General features: G+C 40.0%; 3 protein-coding genes across 7 annotated transcripts in view; all 3 read left to right on the forward strand.

The window, feature by feature from the left end:
* The window catches only part of ATP13A3 (ATPase 13A3), a 107342-nt gene extending 96632 nt beyond the window's left edge, over positions 1-10710 (forward strand). For 4 of the 5 annotated variants that reach the window (XM_053565156.1, XM_053565157.1, XM_053565159.1 and 1 more), the window contains 2 exons: positions 995-1084; positions 7289-10710. In XM_053565156.1, coding sequence (XP_053421131.1) covers positions 995-1084; positions 7289-7486 — 288 coding nt within the window. In that variant the 3' untranslated portion in view covers positions 7487-10710. The remainder of the gene's footprint in view (positions 1-994; positions 1085-7288) is intronic. The other variant, XM_053565160.1, reaches the window with a different exon arrangement.
* A 2094-nt stretch (positions 10711-12804) lies between these two features.
* On the forward strand, positions 12805-13268 carry LOC128568066 (28S ribosomal protein S18c, mitochondrial-like). The gene has a single exon (XM_053565744.1). The coding sequence runs from the start codon at positions 12840-12842 to the stop codon at positions 13266-13268; it is 429 nt and encodes a 142-aa protein (XP_053421719.1). The 5' UTR covers positions 12805-12839.
* A 2227-nt stretch (positions 13269-15495) lies between these two features.
* GP5 (glycoprotein V platelet) lies at positions 15496-18204 on the forward strand. Its single transcript, XM_053565424.1, has one exon. The coding sequence runs from the start codon at positions 15496-15498 to the stop codon at positions 17182-17184; it is 1689 nt and encodes a 562-aa protein (XP_053421399.1). The 3' UTR covers positions 17185-18204.
* Positions 18205-21917: the final 3713 nt, after the last annotated feature.

Below are 21917 nucleotides of genomic sequence, written 5' to 3' on the forward strand. Positions count from 1 at the left end.
TGATGTCTTAAGTACTCTTATTAATTAATTATATACTGGCTGGGCACCTATAGCTCAATGGTTAGAGTGCCAACACCATGCACCGGGGGTGGCGGGTTCGAACCTGGCCATGGCCTGTTAAACAACAAAAAAATATATATATATATATTAATTATATACTGTATAGTTGCCTTCCCATTAGGATTGCTTTTATAGGTCAGCTTCTCAAAAAGGAGCTAGCAAGTTCTCCCTTGCTGCTTATTAATGAACTACTCGCAGAACTGTAATCATAATTCACTCCTATAGTAGCAATATAAGAAATGGAAGAGGGAGAGAGGCTTTTACACTAAAATTAGGGTAATTTGTTCAGAAATACATATGCTGTAGTGATAATAGTTCTAGACTTAGAAAATTATGCTTAATATCAATTATCTCCATAAAAAATGACTTGGTATTGAAATTTAGGATATTGTGGACAGCCTGGATATTGTACTGACCTTTTTATGGTGCCTAGTAAAATGTATTTTTTCTATGTTATGGATGCTGGAAAGCACGTCTAAGATACTGTACTCTAACAGGGTTCCTTTTTCTGCATTCTTAACTATTCTTACTATCTAAAGAATTTGTGTTGCATGCTGATAAAGTCATAAATATCTGTAGGTACAGATACACAGATGTAGAATTAATATTAAATAGTCAACGAAAATAACTCATTGTTAAGAAAAGACTTCAAATTATAAGCGTTGTTTTAATATGGGGAAGACTTAAGGATTCATATAAAAGCCATAGTTTGTGCGAAATTTAGAAGTCCCATTTTACCAAGAATTTTATGATTTACATTTGTTACAAAAGTCTTGTTATTCTTTATCCTTTTGTAATATTAACTGAAATTCTCTATATGAAACCCAAATTATGTTTTTCACTAGTGATGCAGCGTTGTGTGTCTTTTAAAAATGTGCACATTAATAAAGAATTTAGTCATTATTAATTCTTAACTCACTGGACTATCTCTCAGAACTTCTTCCTTGACATGGTCCTTTGGAAAGTTGTATTCAATCGAGACAAACAAGGAGAATATCGATTCGGCACCACACAGCCGCCACAGGTTGGAAAACAGTGCTTACTGTGAATTCTTCATGTGTATTTAGGCTCTCAGTTGTGTACTCAGCATTCTGTAGGAGGCTCTGTCGTGTGTTGCTTCAACCGTTTTGCTTATGTCTGGCATCTCATTGCTAGTAAGGCATCCTGCAAAATTTATAGCAAACATTTGTTAAAGGCTTTTTAGGACCAGAAATTTCATAAGTCTCTTTTCCATTCCAATCCTATTCTTATATGTGTGGAAAGGACTTGTCCTCGAAGGTGAGAGTTAATTTTTCCATTTGTGTCTCCTTTAAATGTTATGTTTCCTTTACAGTTTATGTTTTTGGTTTTCATGGGTCCTTTTAGAAGCTAAATGAGATTCATGCAAACAAGTTTTGAAATGAAAATTCTTCTCGGATCTAGTTCAAGGCCAAAATTTTGAAGTATTGTTTCTGACGTCTTGTCAGTTACTGTGCCTTAATTTGAGCCACCTTCTTGGCTTTCCCTAATGTATGTCTCTCTCATCGTTCAAAAAATGATGGGCTCATTTTATACAAACTATGGTTTAGATGGTTTGATTTTTGGGGGGCCCATTAAATAGCCAATTACATGAAAAGTATCATAAAATCTGTGGTAAAAAGAAAAGAGAAACAGATAAATAAAACCCATTTCCTAGGGCGGCGCCTATGGCTCAGTGGGTAGGGTGCGGGTTCAAACCTGGTCCCAGCCAAACGGCAACAAAAAAATAGCCAGGCATTGTGACGGGTGCCCGAGGGTGATAAAGTGAGACACCATCTCTTAAAAAAAAAACCATTTTCTAGTGTTAGGGTGTTAAAGTGTAGCTGTTGATACAGATACAGATTAGACTTCTTCTGAATCAAGACTGTTGAATCAAAGCTCTGTAAGCCAGCTTTTGGGGTATAGAGAACTTGACAGTATAAAATCGTGCCCTTTTCATCGCCTTACCCATTGCTGTTTGTAGCTATGATGTGCTTTACAAACAGGAATCTTTCATTCATCCTTGAGCCCTAAGACCCTTGCAGAGTTCAAAAGCTTCCCTGGTATTTCTCATTCGGATTGCTCACTTATTTTTAGCCACCTTTTACCTAGTTAGCAACTCTCTGAGCCTTGTCCTGGTAATTCAGCAGGTGTAATGCCATAGCACTGCTTCGTAAGAGGGCGGGCAGAGCCCCATTTCTGTTATCTGCTGCTTTCTGGTGAATAATACTCAGTTGCTCCTGCTAGTGGACATGATCAGAGTTATCTGAAGGGGCTCAAGTCCTTTTCCAAAATTTTGTCTGTGTCTATATTTTTTTTCCCTTTTGGTTACCTCACTACATTATTATTTCAAAGGAAACATTTAAATAGAGTTTTTTGTCCTGAGAGTTCTCTTTGACTATTGATCTAAATGGGAAATGTGTGTTATGAAGAGGAAGTATATCCCAATTTAGTCAAACGTGGGTATCATAGGCTCCTTTAAAATATTTCAATTGGAAGTCCCTCTTCACCTTTCATCCAAAATTAAATGGCAGAAAATTCTATTATTTGCTATGTCTTTATTTCCTAAAAATTTATTAATAAGTATCTGCCCTGGGCGGTGCCTGTGGCTCAAAGGAATATGGCGCGGGCCCCATATGCCGGAGGTGACGGGTTCAAACCCAGCTCCGGCCAAAAACAGCAAAAAAAAAAAAAAGTATCTGCCCTTCTTATTTTTTACAAGTTTGTGTCTCTCGTGGGAAGTTGTACCTCTAATGTGTTTAGGGGGAAGGAGTGCAGGTAAAGAGTTTTCCAGAGCAGGTAGGCTCCAGCAGGTCTCATGTGTTGACTAATTCTGAGAATCATTGAGGAGACAAGAATTTTAGTCTTCCATTTCTGTGGTGGTGATTAAAAGAGCATTTAAAAAAAAAATTATCGGCTTTAGGAAAGAAAAGTTCTTATACCCTCTTAGCACAAAGGATCTTTCGTCCTCGAACTATTCTTTGTGTAATATGTTCTCACTGCTCTTACTTGTGGCCCTTCAAGATCTAGTCAATCATATTACTATAGGGCTATGGTTCTTAATCAGGGGCCATTTGACAAGTATCTGGAGACGTTTTTCGTTGTTACAGTTGAGGGAAAGGGGTTACTACTGGCATATGGTGGGGTAGAGGCCAGGGATGCTGTTAAATAAGTAACACAGGATAACCCCTTACAACAAAGAATTGTGTAGCCCAAGATGTCAGTGATGATGAGATTGAGAAACCCTTCCACAGGTGACCGGAAAGTAAAGGTGAGAGTCTTGCCACTTTAGGATTTCCGTGGCTGCTATAATTCTCTCCCCACCCCAGGCCCATCCTGTGCTCTTTTCTACCAAGGCCCATAAGACCTTCTCAGACTGCAAGTCTGAACCTTCTACATTATTGTTGGTGAAGAGAAGCCCCATTCCTTCTTTTCTTTCCTTCCTTACCTTATGGACAGAGACCAATGAGTTGGGTTAAAATTTCAAAGCCAGAGACCCTGAACTTGGCTTCAGGCCTTAGACAGTTAAATTGGGAGATCAAACACTTTACTTGGAAATCCCTAGTAACTACATCCAAAATAAATACCTACAAGGTACTGTAATAATACATCCAAGATCCTCCCATCTTAAAGTATTTGAAACTCTTATTTTACATATAAACAAACAGCATTCAGTTGACTTTCCAAGGCTATGCTTCTAATGCATGGCAGAGTTGGGAGTTGAAACCAGGGTTTTTGATTTTAAGGAGTGCTTTTATCATTTTGCCACACTGCCTCACGTGGACACTACAGAGATGTAAACTAATATAATGATCCAATGACAAAACGGAGACATCTGGTATTGGTATCTATTTTATTGTAGGTACTATGTGAGGCGTTTTGTATACATTCTCATGGTTATGACTTTAGACTTTTTATCAGTGATTTTCAAGGGAGGATATTCATCAGAAGTGCCTTAAGCTCCTCCCTTGACCTGCTGAGTGAAAACCTTCAGTTCATGTGTGGTTTTCTGAGGAGACGTGTGCAATATGTTCTCCTCAGAAACATTTGTGAACTGTGGCCCCTTAACTATAGAGGCCACTGGAATCATACTAGTGTGTAGTTTGATCCTGCCTGAGGATTTGTGCCTGACTTACATTTTCTTTTTGGTGAAAAATGCAGGTAGTCTTTTTGCCACTTAAAATATTGCTTGAGGTTATTTAGACAGAATGCTAATACTTGATTGTATTTGTTTTATATTCAGGATTGGTATGGAAGAAGACTTATGAAAACCACAGTGCCATTATAACATTTTTTCCCCTTTAAGCATGGCTTTGTATTTTACATGCTACCCATGAAAACATTTCCTAAAAGATATTGCTAAGCGTAAATGTCTTGTGGGTTGCAGAATGAACAGTTTGGTCTAAGAAGCAGGAGAATTTTAGCTATACATCTTTTTGAATGGTCTTTATGGTTTCTCTGCTCAACTATGGTAGCCTTTTTCTCTGAGGGGATGAATTTGGTTACTTAACCATTCCTTTCAGAAAGGAACTGAAAAATCCGTTGCTATAGCTAATGTGTTCTCCTGCTTTAAGGATTTACACCCCAGGTGTCTGGGGGAGACCCAAGTGCTCCTTCTGAGCCCCCACGCCCTGCCTCACCGCCTTCATGCTGCACAGCTTGTCTCTCTCCTCTTGCCACCATCTCCCTCCCCCGACGGATTTCTTGGTCCAGCATGCCTGTGAATTATCTTGTGTTTTGAGAGTGCGTGTGGTACTTTGTGTCTGTGAACCAGTAAACCTGTGTTTGCATGTCGCCTACTTCTTGTCTGTGATATTTGGGAGTGGTGAAGGTAAGGAAGAAATATGTTTCTAATTATGCTTAAGTGGGGATGATCCCAAGTGTTCCTCCTGACTTAATTTTTTTGAAATTATGAAAGTATACCTTGTTTTTAATAGGGATGTGAGGATTTTTAAAATATGCACCCTTAATGTGAAAAAAATCCTGCTCATTAAGTTGTGATTATGTTTGCAAGCAAATTCATTTTAATTTTATTGGTGTCTTTTTATGCACAGGGATCAATTAATTTAGATATCAATGTGAGTGCCTTAAATTTGAATACACCCTGCTATGTATTACCTTTCAATCTGGAAGATTCATCTGGATAGATAAGGCCTATTGTGCTGACTTTTAAAAGTCAACAATGATCATTAACTTTTTTCTGTAAGTGCCACTTGCCATAAAATAAAAAGTGACAGCTTTCAGATTGATTCAGGAACAGTAATCTTTTCTACAATTAAGATTGAAGAATTTAAACACTTAGAGAAAAAGTAAGCTCAAGGTAGTGAGCCATTATCTCAGATTAGTTTGTTGTGTGCCTGCACTAGAAAGTAATTATTATCTGTTATTTTAGATCACTTAAAGAGTTCTATACCTAGTGACTAGTATATCCTAATGCTAAATGTTTTCCTGTGTTGTTCTTTCAAGGTGATGGTAATATACCCTGTTTCCCCGAAAATAAGACAGTGTCTTATTTTAAGGTGTGCTCCCAAAGATGCGCTAGGTCTTATTTTCAGGGGATGTCTTATCTTTCCTGTAAGTAGGTCTTATTTTCGGAGGATGTCTTATTTTCGGGGAAACGGGGTAGTAACTGTTAAATTATGACAATGAAGAGGCAACTAGATGAATAATCTTCAAGATTTTTTTTCCTAGGATGTAAAATAGCTTACTTGTGACCACAGTTTTTGCCTTTAAATTCATGATAGTATTTCAGTTTGTTTGGTTGACAAATACATTAGAAGACCTTCAGAGTTAGGAGCATTGAGTCGTTGTTTATCATGCTTCCAGTTGTGCTGTGGAGGAGAGGAAAAGAGCAGTAGGTTCCTCGTGGTTGTTTCAATAAGATGCAAAAGATCTATTGGGTAAACTGTGAAAAAGTTTTAAGAGCTTTCATTTAAAAGTTTTTTGATGTTCTTCATTTGCACATTTAGAAACAAGCTTCAGAATACATGTTAGAGCAGCCAACTTGGCTTTCTTTTTCATGAGACTTCTGGGATGTTAACATTAGAATATGTATCTCTACATATTCTGTGTAGTTACGTTATCTTTCCCCTTTATGGGATTACCACAGTGTAAAGCAGACCTAGCTTGTAGCCTGGGTTGTATGTTGGTTGACAGAATGAAACAACCTGAGATGTAAATTTTATTTCACCAAGCAACAGCCGAAATAATTAAAATTGACCATTTTTACAGATAAATATAACTACTACAGCCAGGTCTTGGTATAGTCATTATGTTTAATTTCATTTATTTCAAATTTCAGTTGAGAGAAATTCTGAGGTCACTTTTTGATCTTCTGTTGAATTTACATTTCTATACATTAGCCAGAGACTGTTCACAGTTACTAAAAACATCAGGATTGTGGGGTGCAGTGGCTCACGCCTGTAATCCTAGAACTTTGGAAGCCCAAGATGGGCAGATTGAGCTCAGGAGTTCGAGATCAGCCTGAGCAAGAGCAAGACCCCATGTCTAAAAATAGCTGGGTGTTGTGGCAGGCACCTGTAGACTCATCTGCTCGGGAGGCTGAGGCAAGAGAATCATTTGAACCCAGGAGTTTGAGATTGCTGTGAGCTATGACTCCAAGGTACTCTACCCAGGGTGACAAAGTGAGACTCTCTCTCAAAGTCAGGATTGATCAGAATGATTTCAGTGATGGCAGAGTTTTTATAATGAAATAATACTAAGAAATAGTACTTGCTTTGTACGTTTCTATGTACCTCTTTCAGTTGTGGAACACCAAAGGAAATCATCAGTATAAAACAAAAGTTTTTTTATATTAGTAGGGATGTGGTTTTAAAAGACATGATTGACATTAAGCATGATATAAATCCTTATTTTGACCTAACAATATTTATATCATGTTTTGAAAGATGATATTAAGAGTAACAAGGATATTTTTGTACTGCTTTCTTCCCAAAATGATCAGGCGGCTAAGTTGCTAGGAACAATAGTACCAAAAGGTAGTTTGGGATAGAATAAGAGGATTTCCAAATTAAATATTAAAATATTTTCTCTTTTTAAATAAAGTTATTAATACATTATATATTAAAAGATGCCTTTTTTTTAAACTTGAATTTTTCCATTTGTCTGTTGTGCTCAGAAGTCATTTTCTGTTATTTTTTTTTCTGTGCTGATGTATCTTTTCATAACCTGTTAAAAACAAACCTTTGTTATTTTTTTCTTATTTTCTTAGGTGTCAGTGGATCGGTGGGGAAAATGCTGCTTGTCCTGGGCCCTGCGCTGTAGAAAGAAGATACCAAAGGCAAAGTACATGTATCTGGCACAGGAGCTCTTGGTTGATCCAGAATGGCCACCGAAACCTCAGACAACAACAGAAGCTAAAGCTTTAGTTAAGGAGAATGGCTCATGCCAAATCATCACCATAACATAGCATAGCAGTGAATCAGTCTCAGTGGCGTGCTAAACCATATTCAGGAGAATGTGGTTTTAGGATTTTCTGCTCCTGTGGGTCAGAGTGGCATTATTTCGATGTATGTCCCTTTTGATATAGTAGCTGAATTGGGAACTTTGTTGGTTTTTTTTTTTTTTTAAACAAAACAACAACAAAAAGTATTGGCCTGACAGTTAAATTAACAATCTGTAATCTTACATCTTCATTCAGTAACCTAATTGTTATATGCATTTCCAGAATTTTCTTTATTGTTACCCTCTTTACAGTGGGTTTAGGTACAGGAGAAATTTGGTGTTTGGTAGGTTTTTAGACATTAGCTTCTGAGACTAGTATTCACCCTTAAGTTTCTTTTTACAACTCTCTTATTAGAAAAGATCTGTATTTATATGCAGGCCCTCAATTTGTGATTGGTAAAAATAAAATATGTCAGTTAGCCTCCAGTGAAAACAGATTGAAAGCCTATTTTCATTTATTCTCATATTTCTTCAAAGGAATTCCCTATAGACGTACACCAGTTCCCTTCAATGGTCTAGACTATTTAGGAGTGAGTGTGTAGGGTGTTGCTTATAGAACAGCTCAGGTAATTTCCATTTATGGTTTTATATTTTCTGCATAAACTGCCTGGGTTTTATTTTTCTAATCAGCAGGGTGCTTCACTGCCTTCTTGAGATGTCCCTCGGATCTGTCAAAAGTGTGTTGTGCTCCGTGTGGTAGCAGTGTAATTTGAGACTACTGACTATGGTGGTCAGTAGTCTTAATTTGCTTCAGTTAAGTCTTGCAGAACTACTCACTAGGAAGGAGATTATTTCTTTTGGCAGTAGGTGTCGACCCATTTGTCTAACATTTCTTCAAACCTATTTTTTTCCCCTTCTGCCTTTGTATTATTTTAAATGTCTTTTTCTTTTCTACTTCTACATTTTTAATTACTCTATGACATAAGATAACAGTGGGGGTTTCTTTAAGTTAGAAATTTGCCTTATAAGATCTGTTTATATATGTCTCTTCTGTCAACGAGGCTTAAAAAGTACTGGATTTGAATGACTCTAGTTTTCCCAAAGCAGTATGAACTTGGTAGGAGTTTGTTTTATGCCATTAGGTGGCGCCAGAGGTCAGACCATAACTGTTCTGGATTGGATAGTGACAAATTAAGTGCATCTGGTGTGGAAGTTTCAGGGAGAAGAAATGGAGGAAAAAGTTGAAGATGGACATTCATAAAACCAAAAGAATGGTGGAAAATATTTTTCACTTTTCTGTTTTGCCTAATTACAGTGTTTAAATTCTAAACAAAATTAATTTTTAAAATGCTCTTAAAGGTAGGATCCAGCAGTTGATACTGCTATGAAATAGCCACCAAATTGTTAAAACAACGTGACATTTTCCTGTGTTCTTCCCTAACCAGTAGCATGCTTGTGCTTTCTACTTCTAGCAGATGATGATTTTCCCAGTATATATTTACTAGTTTAACAAATTTTACCCAGAATTATAGGACCAAATGGTTCTCATGGTTTATGCTGCAAAGACCTGAATGATTAGTAACTGTAGAGAACTATAAGCTGCACTCAGGATCACTGTTATTGCTGTTGCCACTGATGATTCTTACAAAAATATAATTGAGGTGTTCCATCAAAATGTATAATATGATATTAATACACACGAGATGATAAGAATGTGTTTGAGAATGGTTCTATGAAGCTATGCATCTTAGACCTCTTGAGCTGTGAATTAGCTCTGTTTTCTAGAGTTACTTATTCACTCTATTTTATAATTTCCATATTCATTGTAAGTATGCTCAAGTGTTATTCTCTAGTGAGTTCCAGAACTGTAAATTGTATTCTTTGGTTTAAATACTGAGGCATATAATTAAAGGAATTGCTAAGTAGCAGCTTAAAAATCCAGTTATCAGATTGTATTTAACATCTTTAAGAGCATGATCATAAAGAGCTATTTTTGACACGTGTTTTTTAAAGTTTAGAGTTAATAAGGGTTTTATATCACATCTGTCCATATTATTTTCAAAGGAATGAGGTCTTTAGGTAGGTGGAAAAGCATTTGCAGGAAGATTTAAACCTGGAAAGTGGATTATTCCAAGTTGAGAATGTTATTTGAAGAATGTCTGAATTCAAGTGTGGGTCTTAGTGCCATAGCTAGACTGAGTCTTCTCTGTAGGTCACCATTACATAGTAAGTTTGATTCTGAATTTCACATTAAATTATTTGAGTTTATACAGACCTAAATTTTAAAAATCTGTACATATATTATTTTGATGTATTAAGATGAATAAATATTGCTGATTTAAATTTTATTTATGCACATACTTAAAGGACAGAGATGTCTTGGAAAGTAATTGTTAAATAATGATATGTAACTTTTAAACTTTTTAAATAAATAACAAGATTTTTAATGTGTGTTTCCCTCAGGGTTGTTTAAAGGTTTTTTTCCTCCCTAAAGTATAAATAGTGGTAACTATATGTTTTGTATCTTTTAGCACCAACTGCTGTAAAGCAATGCTGCAAATAATGCTTGAATAAAAGTGGCTAAGCCAACAACAAAATAAATAACTTTTTATAGTAGTTTTATAATCCTTAAATTCGAAAGCTTTCCAAATTGCACTTGCATTTAAACAAAACTGTTGCAGTTTTTAATCTGTTTAATTTTGTTTCCCATGTTTATGAAATTACTGCACAGTTTCAAAGGCATGGTAAATAAAATATCAATGTTTATGTAGTTTGTTCCAAAAACAGCTATTGATAACATGATCCAGCAAAGAGGTAAATTCAAGCTTTAGAAAACATTCTGATACGTTGTGCATGCAATTTTGGTATATCTAAAAATAGGTTTTTGTATATTTATGGTGGGAGGTGGTTGGGAACTTTTAACAAAATGGGATGTTAATTTTTGTACAGTCTGTGGGTATTTACACATATTTTTAATGTATTAAAATTTGGTAATTATGTGTATATTAAATTAATAAGATAGTTACTTTCTGTTATTTGTGAATTCCCTAAGACCTTAGTTTTTTAAGTAACTTTATACCAGAAATGATCCTGCATCTTTATATTTTTAAAATTGAATTGCTGCTCAAGAATGGTACCCTGTTGTCAAAAAGGCATACATTCATAATTGTACATTCAGCATTGTAAATAACCTTATGAAATCTTTTTGATTGAAACTATTCAAAATAAAAATTTAAAGGAATGAAATAACACTTGTTTTCTTCCTTTGCCTTTGTACTTTTGTTTGCTTCTTCAAAAGTTACATGAATACTGCCCTCTGGGTTATTAACTTCCCTATTTCCTTTTTCTTTTTCAACTTTGGATTTTTTAAGGAAAGAAGTAAAACCAACATTCCACATATCATGTCTGCGACCATCATGAGAAAATCCACAAATCAGATGCAATGTAGAGCCAAACGTTGAGCGTCAGGAGGTCTGAGGAAAATGTTGAAATACAAGGGTAGGGATGTATACGCTACTAATAGTTGGGAGGATCAAATCAAAGGCTAATCCCATGTAAGATGTGCTAAGTGAAGTGAAGTGACATCCATGGGTGCTGAAAGAGCGCTCTTGGGAAGGATGAGAGAAACTGGAGAAAGTCCTTGTAGAAATCCCAGAGAAGGCAGGACTTTGGGTTGGGAGGTATTGTCATATCCCAGGTTCTCTAGAAGATCTTAGACCTCTGCTAGGGAGTATGTGGCTGGCTGTGGTGAGATGCGTTGGGTGGGTGAAGGCCCAGTTTGAGCCCAAGTTCTTTGCAATCACTATGGTTTGTAGAGCATGTGATCATGACTCCATAGCCTGCTGGTATGGGCATAGTTGTGCATGTTTCTCCTTTTCCTACATTTCTGCCAAATGCTGTATTCTGAGTGTATATTGCAGGAGAAGAAATTGGGAGTCCCAGGAACTTGAGTGAGGTTGTCCCTAGTCCAAATTGGGATTATGGTGACTTGGTAAGTGCAGAGATCTCTGCTGTGCTCTGGCCTCTGAGTCTCCGCACAGACGAAAAACATGCTACAGACACCTGGCTCTTGAATGGCTAAACCCTTTAGAGCAGGGCTCTATGACTTTTATATAGCAGTTGCCACTTAGGATAACAGATTTCAGACCTGTTCAATGGATCCAAAAATCTAAAAGTCAGGAAACACTGGAGCCATCAATTTCACTGCTCCAAATACATTTCCTTCTCTCATCAATTGCCTAAAGGATAGGCCTAAGAGTGTTCCCAACTGTCTGTGACTTCTATACCCACTCTTCCCTTCTGGGCCAATCAAAATGTCTTCCTCTCTCCAAAGAACAGAATTTGGAGGCCATTATACTGGAGGTCTTCCTGGGAAAATAGGCTGAAGAAGTGTCACGAGAATTGGGCTCGCCCTCTTAAACTGTTGCAGTTTGCCTGCCCAGTCTGTCCTGTAGGCTTCCTGGCCTTTTCATGGGTAGAGGGCACTTTCACTTGAGGTGCCTATGCATGGCTGACTCAGGAGGTCACCGTTACTTCCCTTGATGAGAACTAAAAGATCATCATACCTGTGATCTTCGACTGTGTGACCTAGAAGAGAACTTTAGTCATTGGCTACAATTCTGGTAAAGGCTGATTAGATTCCACAGTGTAGTAGGCATTCTTCATATATTCTGGATATTAATCTTGTGTCGTAGGTGTTACAAATATCTTCAACTAGGTTTGTATTTTCACCTACTTTCTGGTGTCTTTTGATGGAAGTCTTAATACAGGCAATATTGTCATAGAATGTCTGCAACAGTTGTTCAAGTTATACAGCCACGTTTTGCATATAGAAAAATGGGCTAAAGGAAACCCGAATTTCTAAAAAGATGAAGCACAAGTGGCCTTGAATTATATGCAAAGGTGCTCAAGTTCATCATTAAATGGGGAAATGAAAAGTTGGAGCCATGCTGAGAATGAATGAATAGAAAAATTAAATTTAGAAAATCAGCAGCCATTGTGGGCAAAGACATGAAACACAGGAACTCTGATATGAGCAGGGTGGCAGTGCATATCAGTACAACGGCTTCAGAAAGCAGGCTGACATTCCCAAGTTAGATTGCACTTGCAAACACCCTTCAACCTAGCAGTGCCATTATTAAACATGCTGAAGAATGTTTTTTACCTTATTCCTAAAAAAAAAAAAAAAAAAAATTGACAGAATATTTGATAGTATTTTTAGCCTTCTTCCTGAATGGAGAAAGACATTTTTTTAAACCCACAAAAAAACTGAGTGGAGAATTGGCTGGGACCATGCAGCATGGAAAGGAAGAGCCAAACAAAGTGTGACCCATCTAGGGAACAATTTGGAACGAACGGAAGAGGAGGAAAGGGGACTCATGGCAGCTATGGTTTGCAGTGTTCTAGGGAGGAAAAAGTTGACAAGCTTGGTAACGGCTTCTGTCTGTTTCACGCATCCTGGCACTCACTCAGTGCCGTGGAGCAGAGGTTGTTCACAGTATAAACAGGTAACCAGCAATGAGGACATGCCTGTTGCGATGGAAAATCCTTATAAGGAGCCTCTTAAGAAATGTATCTTGTGTGGAAAACGTGTAGATTATAAGAATGTACAGCTTTCGTCCCAGTTTATTTCTCCATTTACTGGATGCATTTATGGAAGGCACATAACAGGTCTTTGTGGAAAGAAACACAAAGAAATCACAAAAGCGATTAAAAGAGCTCAAATAATGGGGTTTATGCCAGTTACATATAAGGATCCTGCATATCTCAAAGACCCTAAAGTTTGCAACATCAAGCATCGGGAATAAGTGATACGTTACTACCAATAAACTTATTTTATAGTAAAAAAAAAAAAAAAAGTGTGACCCATCTAGCAATGTGGCTATTGCAGTGATCCAACTGTATTACTAAACTTTGCTAGCATCACAGAGTCATGTTGTGCCATTTATGGGAAACCTCTTCTGCTCTGATCAATCTCAAGAGTAGTACTGTCTCAATTTGAAGATACTGGTCATTAAAAACCAGAACATAGGCCAGGCGCAGTGACCCGTGCCTGTAATTCTTTTTTTTTGGCCGGGGCTGGGTTTGAACCCACCACCTCCGGCATATGGGACCGGCGCCCTACTCCTTGAGCCACAGGCACCGCCCAACCCGCGCCTATAATTCTAACACCCTGGGAGGTCGAAGCAGAAGGATCCCTTGAACTCAGGAGTTTGAGACAAGCCTGAGCAAGAGACCCCCATCTCTACTAAAAGAAAATATGAGCCCAGCGCTGTGGCAGGTGCCTGTCATCCCAGCTACTCAGGAGGCTGAGGCAGGAGGATCGATTGAACCCAAGAGTTTGAGGTTGCTGTGAGCTAGGCTGACACCACGGCACTCAAGCATGGGACAAGAGAGTGAGACTCTGTCTCAAACTCCCCCCTCCCCCCGCCCACAAAATAAAAACCCAAAACAAAACCACCAGAACATGCTCCTCTGAGATAGGGTCCTTTCCCTGACTTAGTCTCGTAAAGTGTTTATCTTCAGGATGCCAGGATACCTCCCTCTTCCTTTGAAAAGTACAGAATCACATGCAAAGTTTTAAGCTTTTCAGTCGCTTTGGGGTGCGGAACCGCTTCAGGTAAGGCCAAATATTTTAAAAATTTGTATAGGAAATTACAGAGCTCAGTCTATGTATGCGTAAGAAATAAAATTTGGGCCAGGCATGGTGGCTCATGCCTGTAATCCTAGCACCCTGGGAGGTCAAGGCAGGTGGATTGCCCTGAGCTCAGAAGTTCAGGACCAGCATGAGCCAGAGCGAGACCCCTGTCTCTACCAACAAAAAGCTAGGCGTTGTGGCGGGCGCCTGTAGTCCCAGCTACTTGGGAGGCTGAGGCAAGAGAATCACCTAAGCCCAAGAGTTGGAGGTTGCTGTGAGCCATGACAGCACTCTACTGAGGGTCACGAAGTGAGACTTTGTCTCAATAAAAACTAAATAAATAAAGAAAAGAAAAAAATAAAAAGCTTCAAACTAAGACGATAGAAAGCCAATTGAAAGCAAAATTTAAAAAGCAAAAATAAAAATTTGGTACAAGAAACAAATTGTGTAAACTACTGGGGAGACATTTGTTTCTGGCAGATTAGCATTGTGTGCATTTTACAGATAATCCAATGCCATGGGTATTAATTTTCTTTTTTTTGCAGTTTTTGGCCGGGGCTGGGTTTGAACTGCCACCTCCGGCATATGGGGCCGGTGCCCTACTCCTCTGAGCCACAGGTGCTGCCTGGGTATTAATTTTTATTAAGCATCTTAGAAATGGCAGCTCCTTATTTACAGTTCATTCAGAAGTGCTACTTTCAGGTTCTAACTACGTGTCCCTAGTTAAATCACTTAAACTTTTGGTGCCTTTGTGTCTTCATCCTTGCACTGGGGACAATTTAATACCTATTTCTTCCAGTTATTGTAAGGATTAGAGGAATATGGTGTGCATAAAGTGCTGCAAATGCCGCATAGTATAAAGTGGTAGGTATTGTTACCTGCTTTTCTTAGCTTGGCTCTTAATGAAGGTGATTGCTGATTCGTTTTAGAGGGTAAGTTTGTACTGCAGAAATAGCATGATTGTGAGAAAAAGAATTAGACGGTGTCTGCAGGCTTTGCCATTCCCTTCGTGACTGTTGATTATAGCCAACCCAGGGTAAATTTTAAAGTCAAGAGCAGAGCTGTTTTCACAATGGACACTGCTTTGTAAAGTCTTCAAGCTTGAACATGAGAATGATCATTTTAATAAGTTTACTCTATATGAAGATTTTAAAGTTATTGGTTGTTCGGCATCTTGAAAACGCTTTAATTTCAATGTTTTTGCAAACTGAATAGAAAATCAATTAAACAAAAGAATGAAACCTCTCAGGGTAGAATGAATGTCTTATCTTTTCACTACTCAGGGAAATCTGCACTCCTGAGAAAAGAGGGAGTGAGAATCCTGGCGAAAGGACTGTGCCTCTGCAAACTGCAGGGTCACGAAATTGAACGCGGGCGTTCTGTTGCCTTTTCCAGACATGCTGAGCAGGACGCTGCTGTGCGCGTTGCTGGGGCTCCTGCGCGCGCAGCCCTTCCCCTGCCCGCCAGCTTGCAAATGTGTCTTCCGGGACGCCGCGCAATGCTCCGGGGGCGATGTGGCGCGCATCTCGGCGCTGGGCCTGCCCACCAACCTCACTCACATCTTGCTTTTTCGCATGGGCCGCGGCGCCCTGCGGAATCACAGCTTCAGCGGCATGACCGTCCTGCAGCGCCTGATAATCTCCGACAACCACATTACCGCCATTGCCCCCGGCACCTTCAATGACCTGATAAAACTAAAAACCCTCAGGTTGTCGCGCAACAAAATCACTCATCTTCCAAGTTCGCTACTGGATAAGTTGGTGCTCCTGGAGCAGTTGTTTTTGGATCACAACGCACTAAAGGGCATTGACCAAAATATGTTTCAGAAACTGGTTAACCTGCAGGAGCTCTTTTTGAACGAAAATCAACTAGATTTCCTTCCTGCTCGTCTCTTCACAAATCTGGAAAACCTGAAATTATTGGATTTATCGGGAAACAACTTGACCCACCTGCCCAAGGGCTTGCTTGGGGCACAGGCTAAACTTGAGAAACTTCTGGTTCACTCGAACCAGCTGGTTTCCCTGGATGCGGAGCTGTTGAGCAGCCTGGGCGCTCTGATTGAGCTCCAGTTCCACCGAAATCACATCCGATCCATCGCGCCCGGCGCAGTCGACCAGCTACGAGACCTGAGTTCTTTGACACTTTCGAATAACCACCTCGAGTTTCTGCCCTCAGGGCTCTTTCTTCGCTCGCACAAACTGACCGTGTTGACTCTGTTCGAGAACCCGCTGGAAGAGCTCCCGAGGGTGCTCTTCGGGGAGATGGCAGGCCTGCACGAGCTGTGGCTCAACGGCACCCGGCTGCGCACCCTGCCCGCCGCGGTCTTTCGCAATCTGAGCCGCCTGCGGACGCTGGGGGTGACTGCCAGCCCGCGTCTCAGCGCACTCCCTCCGGACGTCTTCCGGGGCCTAGCGGAGCTCCGGGTGCTCGCCCTGCACTCCAACGGCCTGACCGCCCTCCCCGACGGCTTGCTGCGCGGCCTCGGCCGGCTGCGCCAGGTGTCGCTGCGCCACAACCGGCTGCGGGCCCTGCCGCGCGCGCTCTTCGCCAACCTCAGCAGCCTGGAGAAGGTCCAGCTCGACCACAACCAGCTGGAGACCCTGCCTGGCGACGTATTTGGGGGTCTGCCCCGGCTGACGGAGGTCCTGCTGGGACACAATCCCTGGAGCTGCGACTGTGGCCTGCGGCCATTCCTGGGGTGGCTGCGGCAGCGCCTAGACCTCGTGGGCCGAACGGAGCCCCCGCTGTGCGGCGGTCCCGGACCGCGCGCCGGCCTGCGGCTCTGGGCCCTGCCGGGAGCCGACCCCGAGTGCTTGGGCACTCGGGGCCCGTCTCTGCACCCTCGCGCGCACAGCTCCTCGGAAGCCCCCGTCCATACTACCTCAGTGCCTAACAGCCCAGAACCCTGGGCATGGACACAGCTGGTGGCCACGGGCAATAGTCAAGACCGTACCCTGTTCTGGGCTCTTTATTTTCTGCTTTTAGTCGCTCAGGCCATCATAACTGGGATCATTGTGTTTGCTATGTTTAAAATCGGCCGGCTCTTTCGAAAATTAATTAGAGAGCTCTTGTTTGAGTCAATGTGAAAACCTTGTAATTAATTAAAACGTGGCCAGAGTATCGTCAGAGGCGGTTCCGAGGAGGATCTTCCTCTTCCCCACTCTTCCCTTCTTCACATTGCCACCTCTTCCTCTCCTCCCCTGCCCTCCGCCCTTTACACTTGTACGTTGTGATTGCCGCCATGTCTGTGTGCCCCCTATTGTACACTCCTGGGGGACCTCAGATTGTGGTTGGCTCATCCTTGCTCCACTGTGCCTGGCGTGGTGTCTGGTGGGGCCGGGGGCTCTTCAGTGCTGAGTAAAACTCCAGCCAGCTTAAGTGTCCTGCCAAAAACTTGTGAAACGAATGAATGGATAAATTTGGACACAGGTGATCCAAGTGATGGGTTTGCCTGGGGGGTGAGCGTTGATTGTTCTCTGTATCTACTTTTCGGATAAAAATAGAACACTTCCGGTTGTTCACCTTGCCTTGTTTCCCCTCTTGCTGTATATCTGACTTGTGGGCTACTTGGGAGCACACCGGACCCCATTCAGGAGTATTTCCAAGGTGGTCCTCCTCTGTGATAGACGGAGAGATGCAAAGAACCCTGAGCCTTCCCTCTGGAGCTCAGCTGTGCCCACAAGTTCCAGGAGCCTCTTGTGAATTTCCATGTGATTTACATCAGTAAAACATGTCATTTGGAAACTGGGTTGCTTTTCATTCCCTGAAACTAAATGCCACCTCATTTTTGCAAGCATTTACAGAGCACCTAACCTGTGACAGGTGTTCATGAATGTAATGACAAGCTCAGTTCTAGTTTGGCTCCTATCACGTGCTCATTTACCCTTCCAGTTGAAAGCAGGAAAAACCTTTGTTGCTGTAACTGTATGCTGTGCTTGTGAGAGGCAGTGTCTAACATGTGAGGGGAGAGTTGACAACTGTGAGTTCAAGCTGAACTCCACCACTTACTCTGTACAGGACTTTGGGCAAGACACCTGCATACATTCTCTATGCCTTGGTTTCCTCACCCTGAAAAGGTATAAAATAGTACCTGTGTCATAGAGTTGTGAGAAATAAAGACAATAAAGCAAATAATGGTGGCTTAGCCCCATGTATATGGTGCATAATTAATACATGTTAGCTATTACTCTTAAAGGTTGAATGATTATTATGGGCATCATGATTTCCAAAGAGCTTTGAGTTGCTTTTTTCTCTGTGTATAAAAACATAAGCAAACTTTCTCAAAATGGAGGTTAAGTTCAGATCAGTCTGTCTTCACCCGTGGGTGGTCTCAGCCCTGTGTGGTCAGGCTTTGTGCTCACAGTCCAGAGCAATGGGTCCTCCCAACACCGCAGCTGGATGTGGAACAGGAAGTCCTGGATCCAGGCATTTGTAGGTGCACTTCTCCTTCAAGTCCAAGTTCAAATGTTTCCTTCTTGGTAAAAGCCTTCCCTACTTGCCTAGCAGACTGAAGTGTTCTCTGCTGTGTCCTCCCCTATCAGAACACTGGGCATACGCCCCCATTGATCCTGGTCACCCCGTATTCTAGAGCAGTGATTTTCAACACTGGTGTGCTCAAGAGGATCTTAAGTGTGCCATGAAAAATTTTAAAGATCATTAATGAAAGTATTTTCGAACAAAGTTCAAAGCACAGTAAGTATATTCTTTACTCTTTTTTTGTATCAACATAATTTAAGTGTGCCATGGTAGTTTAACTATAGGTTCAACTGTGTCGTTAGATTAAAAAAGGTAGAAAAAGATTGCTCTGAGTATCTGTTTAACGTGCCTCCTGTGCTGTAAGCTCCTTGACCAGACCTTGTCTCAACCACATTTTTTTTTTTGCAGTTTTTGACTGGGGCTGGGTTTGAACCCACTACCTCTGGCATATGGTGCGGCCCCCTACTCCTTTGAGCCATAGGCGCTGCCCAGTCTCAACCACATCTGAACTAGACACTGAAACAACTTACAGCATAAAATCCAGACCTTTTTTTATGCAATGTGGACTCTAATTCTATTACACTCTTAGGCAAGCTACCTACCTCTCTAAGCCTATTGTTCCCCACCTGTGGCATGAGAATAATACTGGTCTGTACATTGTTGCAAGGCCAAAATGAGAGACTATCCGTGTCAAATTGTCAAGTCAGTGGCGGATACAAAGGCCAGGCTCAGTGGAAGCTAGCTATTACCACAGCTGTTTCAGAACACACTGTATTCTAAGGTTTCTCAATGCTTTTGTTTCTGTTCACTCAGCAAATATTTGTTTAGTACCTACTTTGTACCAGGCGCTCTTCTAAGTGGAGGAATAGAGCAGCGTATAAAACAAAATACACGTTTCCATGGGTATTTTTTATATTTTGGTGTCTCTTCCAACTATAAAATCTTTCCTAAACTCCTGGCCATTATCTCCAAACATTGCACAACTTCAGACACCTCCGCCAGCTTTATAAAATATTTGTACTTTGCTATATTTGTTTCAGATATTGTTTTAGCAGAATAAAATACAATAGATGAAGTCTCCTGTGACTAACTCTTTCCCTCATCTCATTCCCCTCCTCTCCTTCAAGGTAAGCTGCTTGATAGATGAGGTGTTTCACATCCTTATGTATGTTTTTTACTCTCACTGCATGTGTCTACAATCCTGAACAAGCTGAAATAATGCTTTGCAGGGTTTCATATTTAAATAAATGATGCTATTCTGTACATAGTATCTTCAGGCTTTTTTATTTTTTAGCTATAATATTTGAGAAATTTGGCCATGTGGTGCATTTAGCTACAGTTTACTCATTTTAATAGCTGTTCAATATTCTATTGAATGAATATACCATGATTTATCTGGTTTGTTTGTTTTTTGGTCGATGAACTTTCATTCCTAGTGTATTTTCCTTTCTTTTTATTCTTCATTATTCCACATGCTCCCCAACCTTTGATAATGTCAGAATCTTTAGTTTTTGTCAATCTGATAGGTATGAAATGCTATCTCGTTCTTGTTTTATGGTTCCCTGATAAGTACCGATGTTGAATATTTTTAAATGTTTATAGAACCTTCAGATTTCTTCTGAGAATTTTCTATGTGTGTACATTAGAGTCTTTTGTCTTTTTCTTATTTGTAGAAATTCTTTATATATCCCAGATGCTCATCTTATGTAAACTCTATGATTTACAATGATCTTTTTTTCAGTTTGTGCTTTCTTATTTCACTTTGCTTATGCTGTGTTTGGTTGAACAGAAATTTTCCTCCTAAACTAGTCAAATTTAGCAATTCAACTGTGATTTGTGCTTTTAAAAATTTATTTGTTTATGGAATTCTTCCTGCTGTCTGGTCAGTCTCCTCTGTTTTCTTCTAAAAGTTCTGTTTTTCACATTTGGGTCTTTCAACCACATGGAACTTATTCTTGTATATGGTGCGCTGGAACCAATTATATTTTTTCAAATGCATACCCTATTGTCCCAGACCACTTATTAAATAGTCTCCCTTCCCTACCACCCCCCGACACCTCTGTCATTTGTCAAGTTACAATAGAAGCAAGGGATGATGTCTGGGTTCTGCAGCCTAAATCACTGGTCTATTTGTCTAGTCCCAAATCATGCTCATGGACTTTAATATCTTTTGATATGAGGTCAACTCTCCACCTGGTTATTCTATTCCTGGCCCTTGGCAATTCTATGCACATTTCAGGGTCAGCATATCAAGCTCCACTGAGAAAACCTGTTGGGATTTTGATAGAAACTGCAATGAATTTGAAAGTTAATTTGGAGAAGAATTTGCATTTTTTATAATACTGTGTGTTCCTACTAATAAACATGGTTGATTTTTCCATTTATTAAGGTTTTTTTCTAATCTTTCACTGATGTTTCAGAATGTTTTCATAAAGATCTTGCCTAGATTTTGTTATATTTATTCCTAGGCATCCTCCCTTTTTTGATTTGTTCTTATTGCTTTGGCAGATAATCTTTTTTTTTTTTTTTTGGTACCTTGGCATGACAGCTCACAGCAACTGATGCATGTGGCCGGCGCCATAACCACTGTACTATGGGTGCCGAGCCATGATATCTTATTTTTAAATTATATTTTCTAATTGTTTATTACTAGCATTAGGAATGAAATTTATTTTTACATGATTATTTTACATCTGGCAACAATTCTAATAATTTTCTTCTTCCTACTAAAACTTTATACCCATTATTTATTTATTCTATTTTAAAAAATCTTATCTGCACTGGCTACCGCCTCCACTATGATATTGAATAGAAATGTGATAATGAGCATCCTTAAAGCCATCTTGATTGCAAATGGAATGCTTCTAATGTTTCACCAACAAATGTTACATTTCTGCCCTACTTTGCTAAGTAGATTATAAAATCATGAATAGATATTAAATTTTCTCAATATTGGCCTTATCTAGCAATACAGGGTGGCCATAGAGTTCATGTGCAATAAATGCTCATATGGTTTTCATTTTATTTATTTATTTATTTAATTTATTTTTTGAGACAAAGCTCTCAGTAGAGTGCTGTGGCGTCACGGCTCACAGCAACCTCAAGCTCTTGGGCTTAAGTAATTCTGTTGCCTTAGCCTCCCGAGTAGCTGGGACTATAGGTGCCTGCCACAATACTCGGCTACATTTTTGTTGCTGTTGTTGCTGTTGTCATTGTTGTTTAGCAGGGCTGGGCCGGGCTCAACCCGCCAGCCTCAGTGTATGGCTAGCGCCCTACTCACTGAGCTACAGGTGCAGAGCCGCTCACGGTTTTTCAGTGTAATGTGTTAAAATGGTGAATACAT

This window comes from Nycticebus coucang, chromosome 16, assembly GCF_027406575.1.
Source record: "Nycticebus coucang isolate mNycCou1 chromosome 16, mNycCou1.pri, whole genome shotgun sequence".
In the NCBI taxonomy this organism is placed as follows: domain Eukaryota; kingdom Metazoa; phylum Chordata; class Mammalia; order Primates; family Lorisidae; genus Nycticebus; species Nycticebus coucang.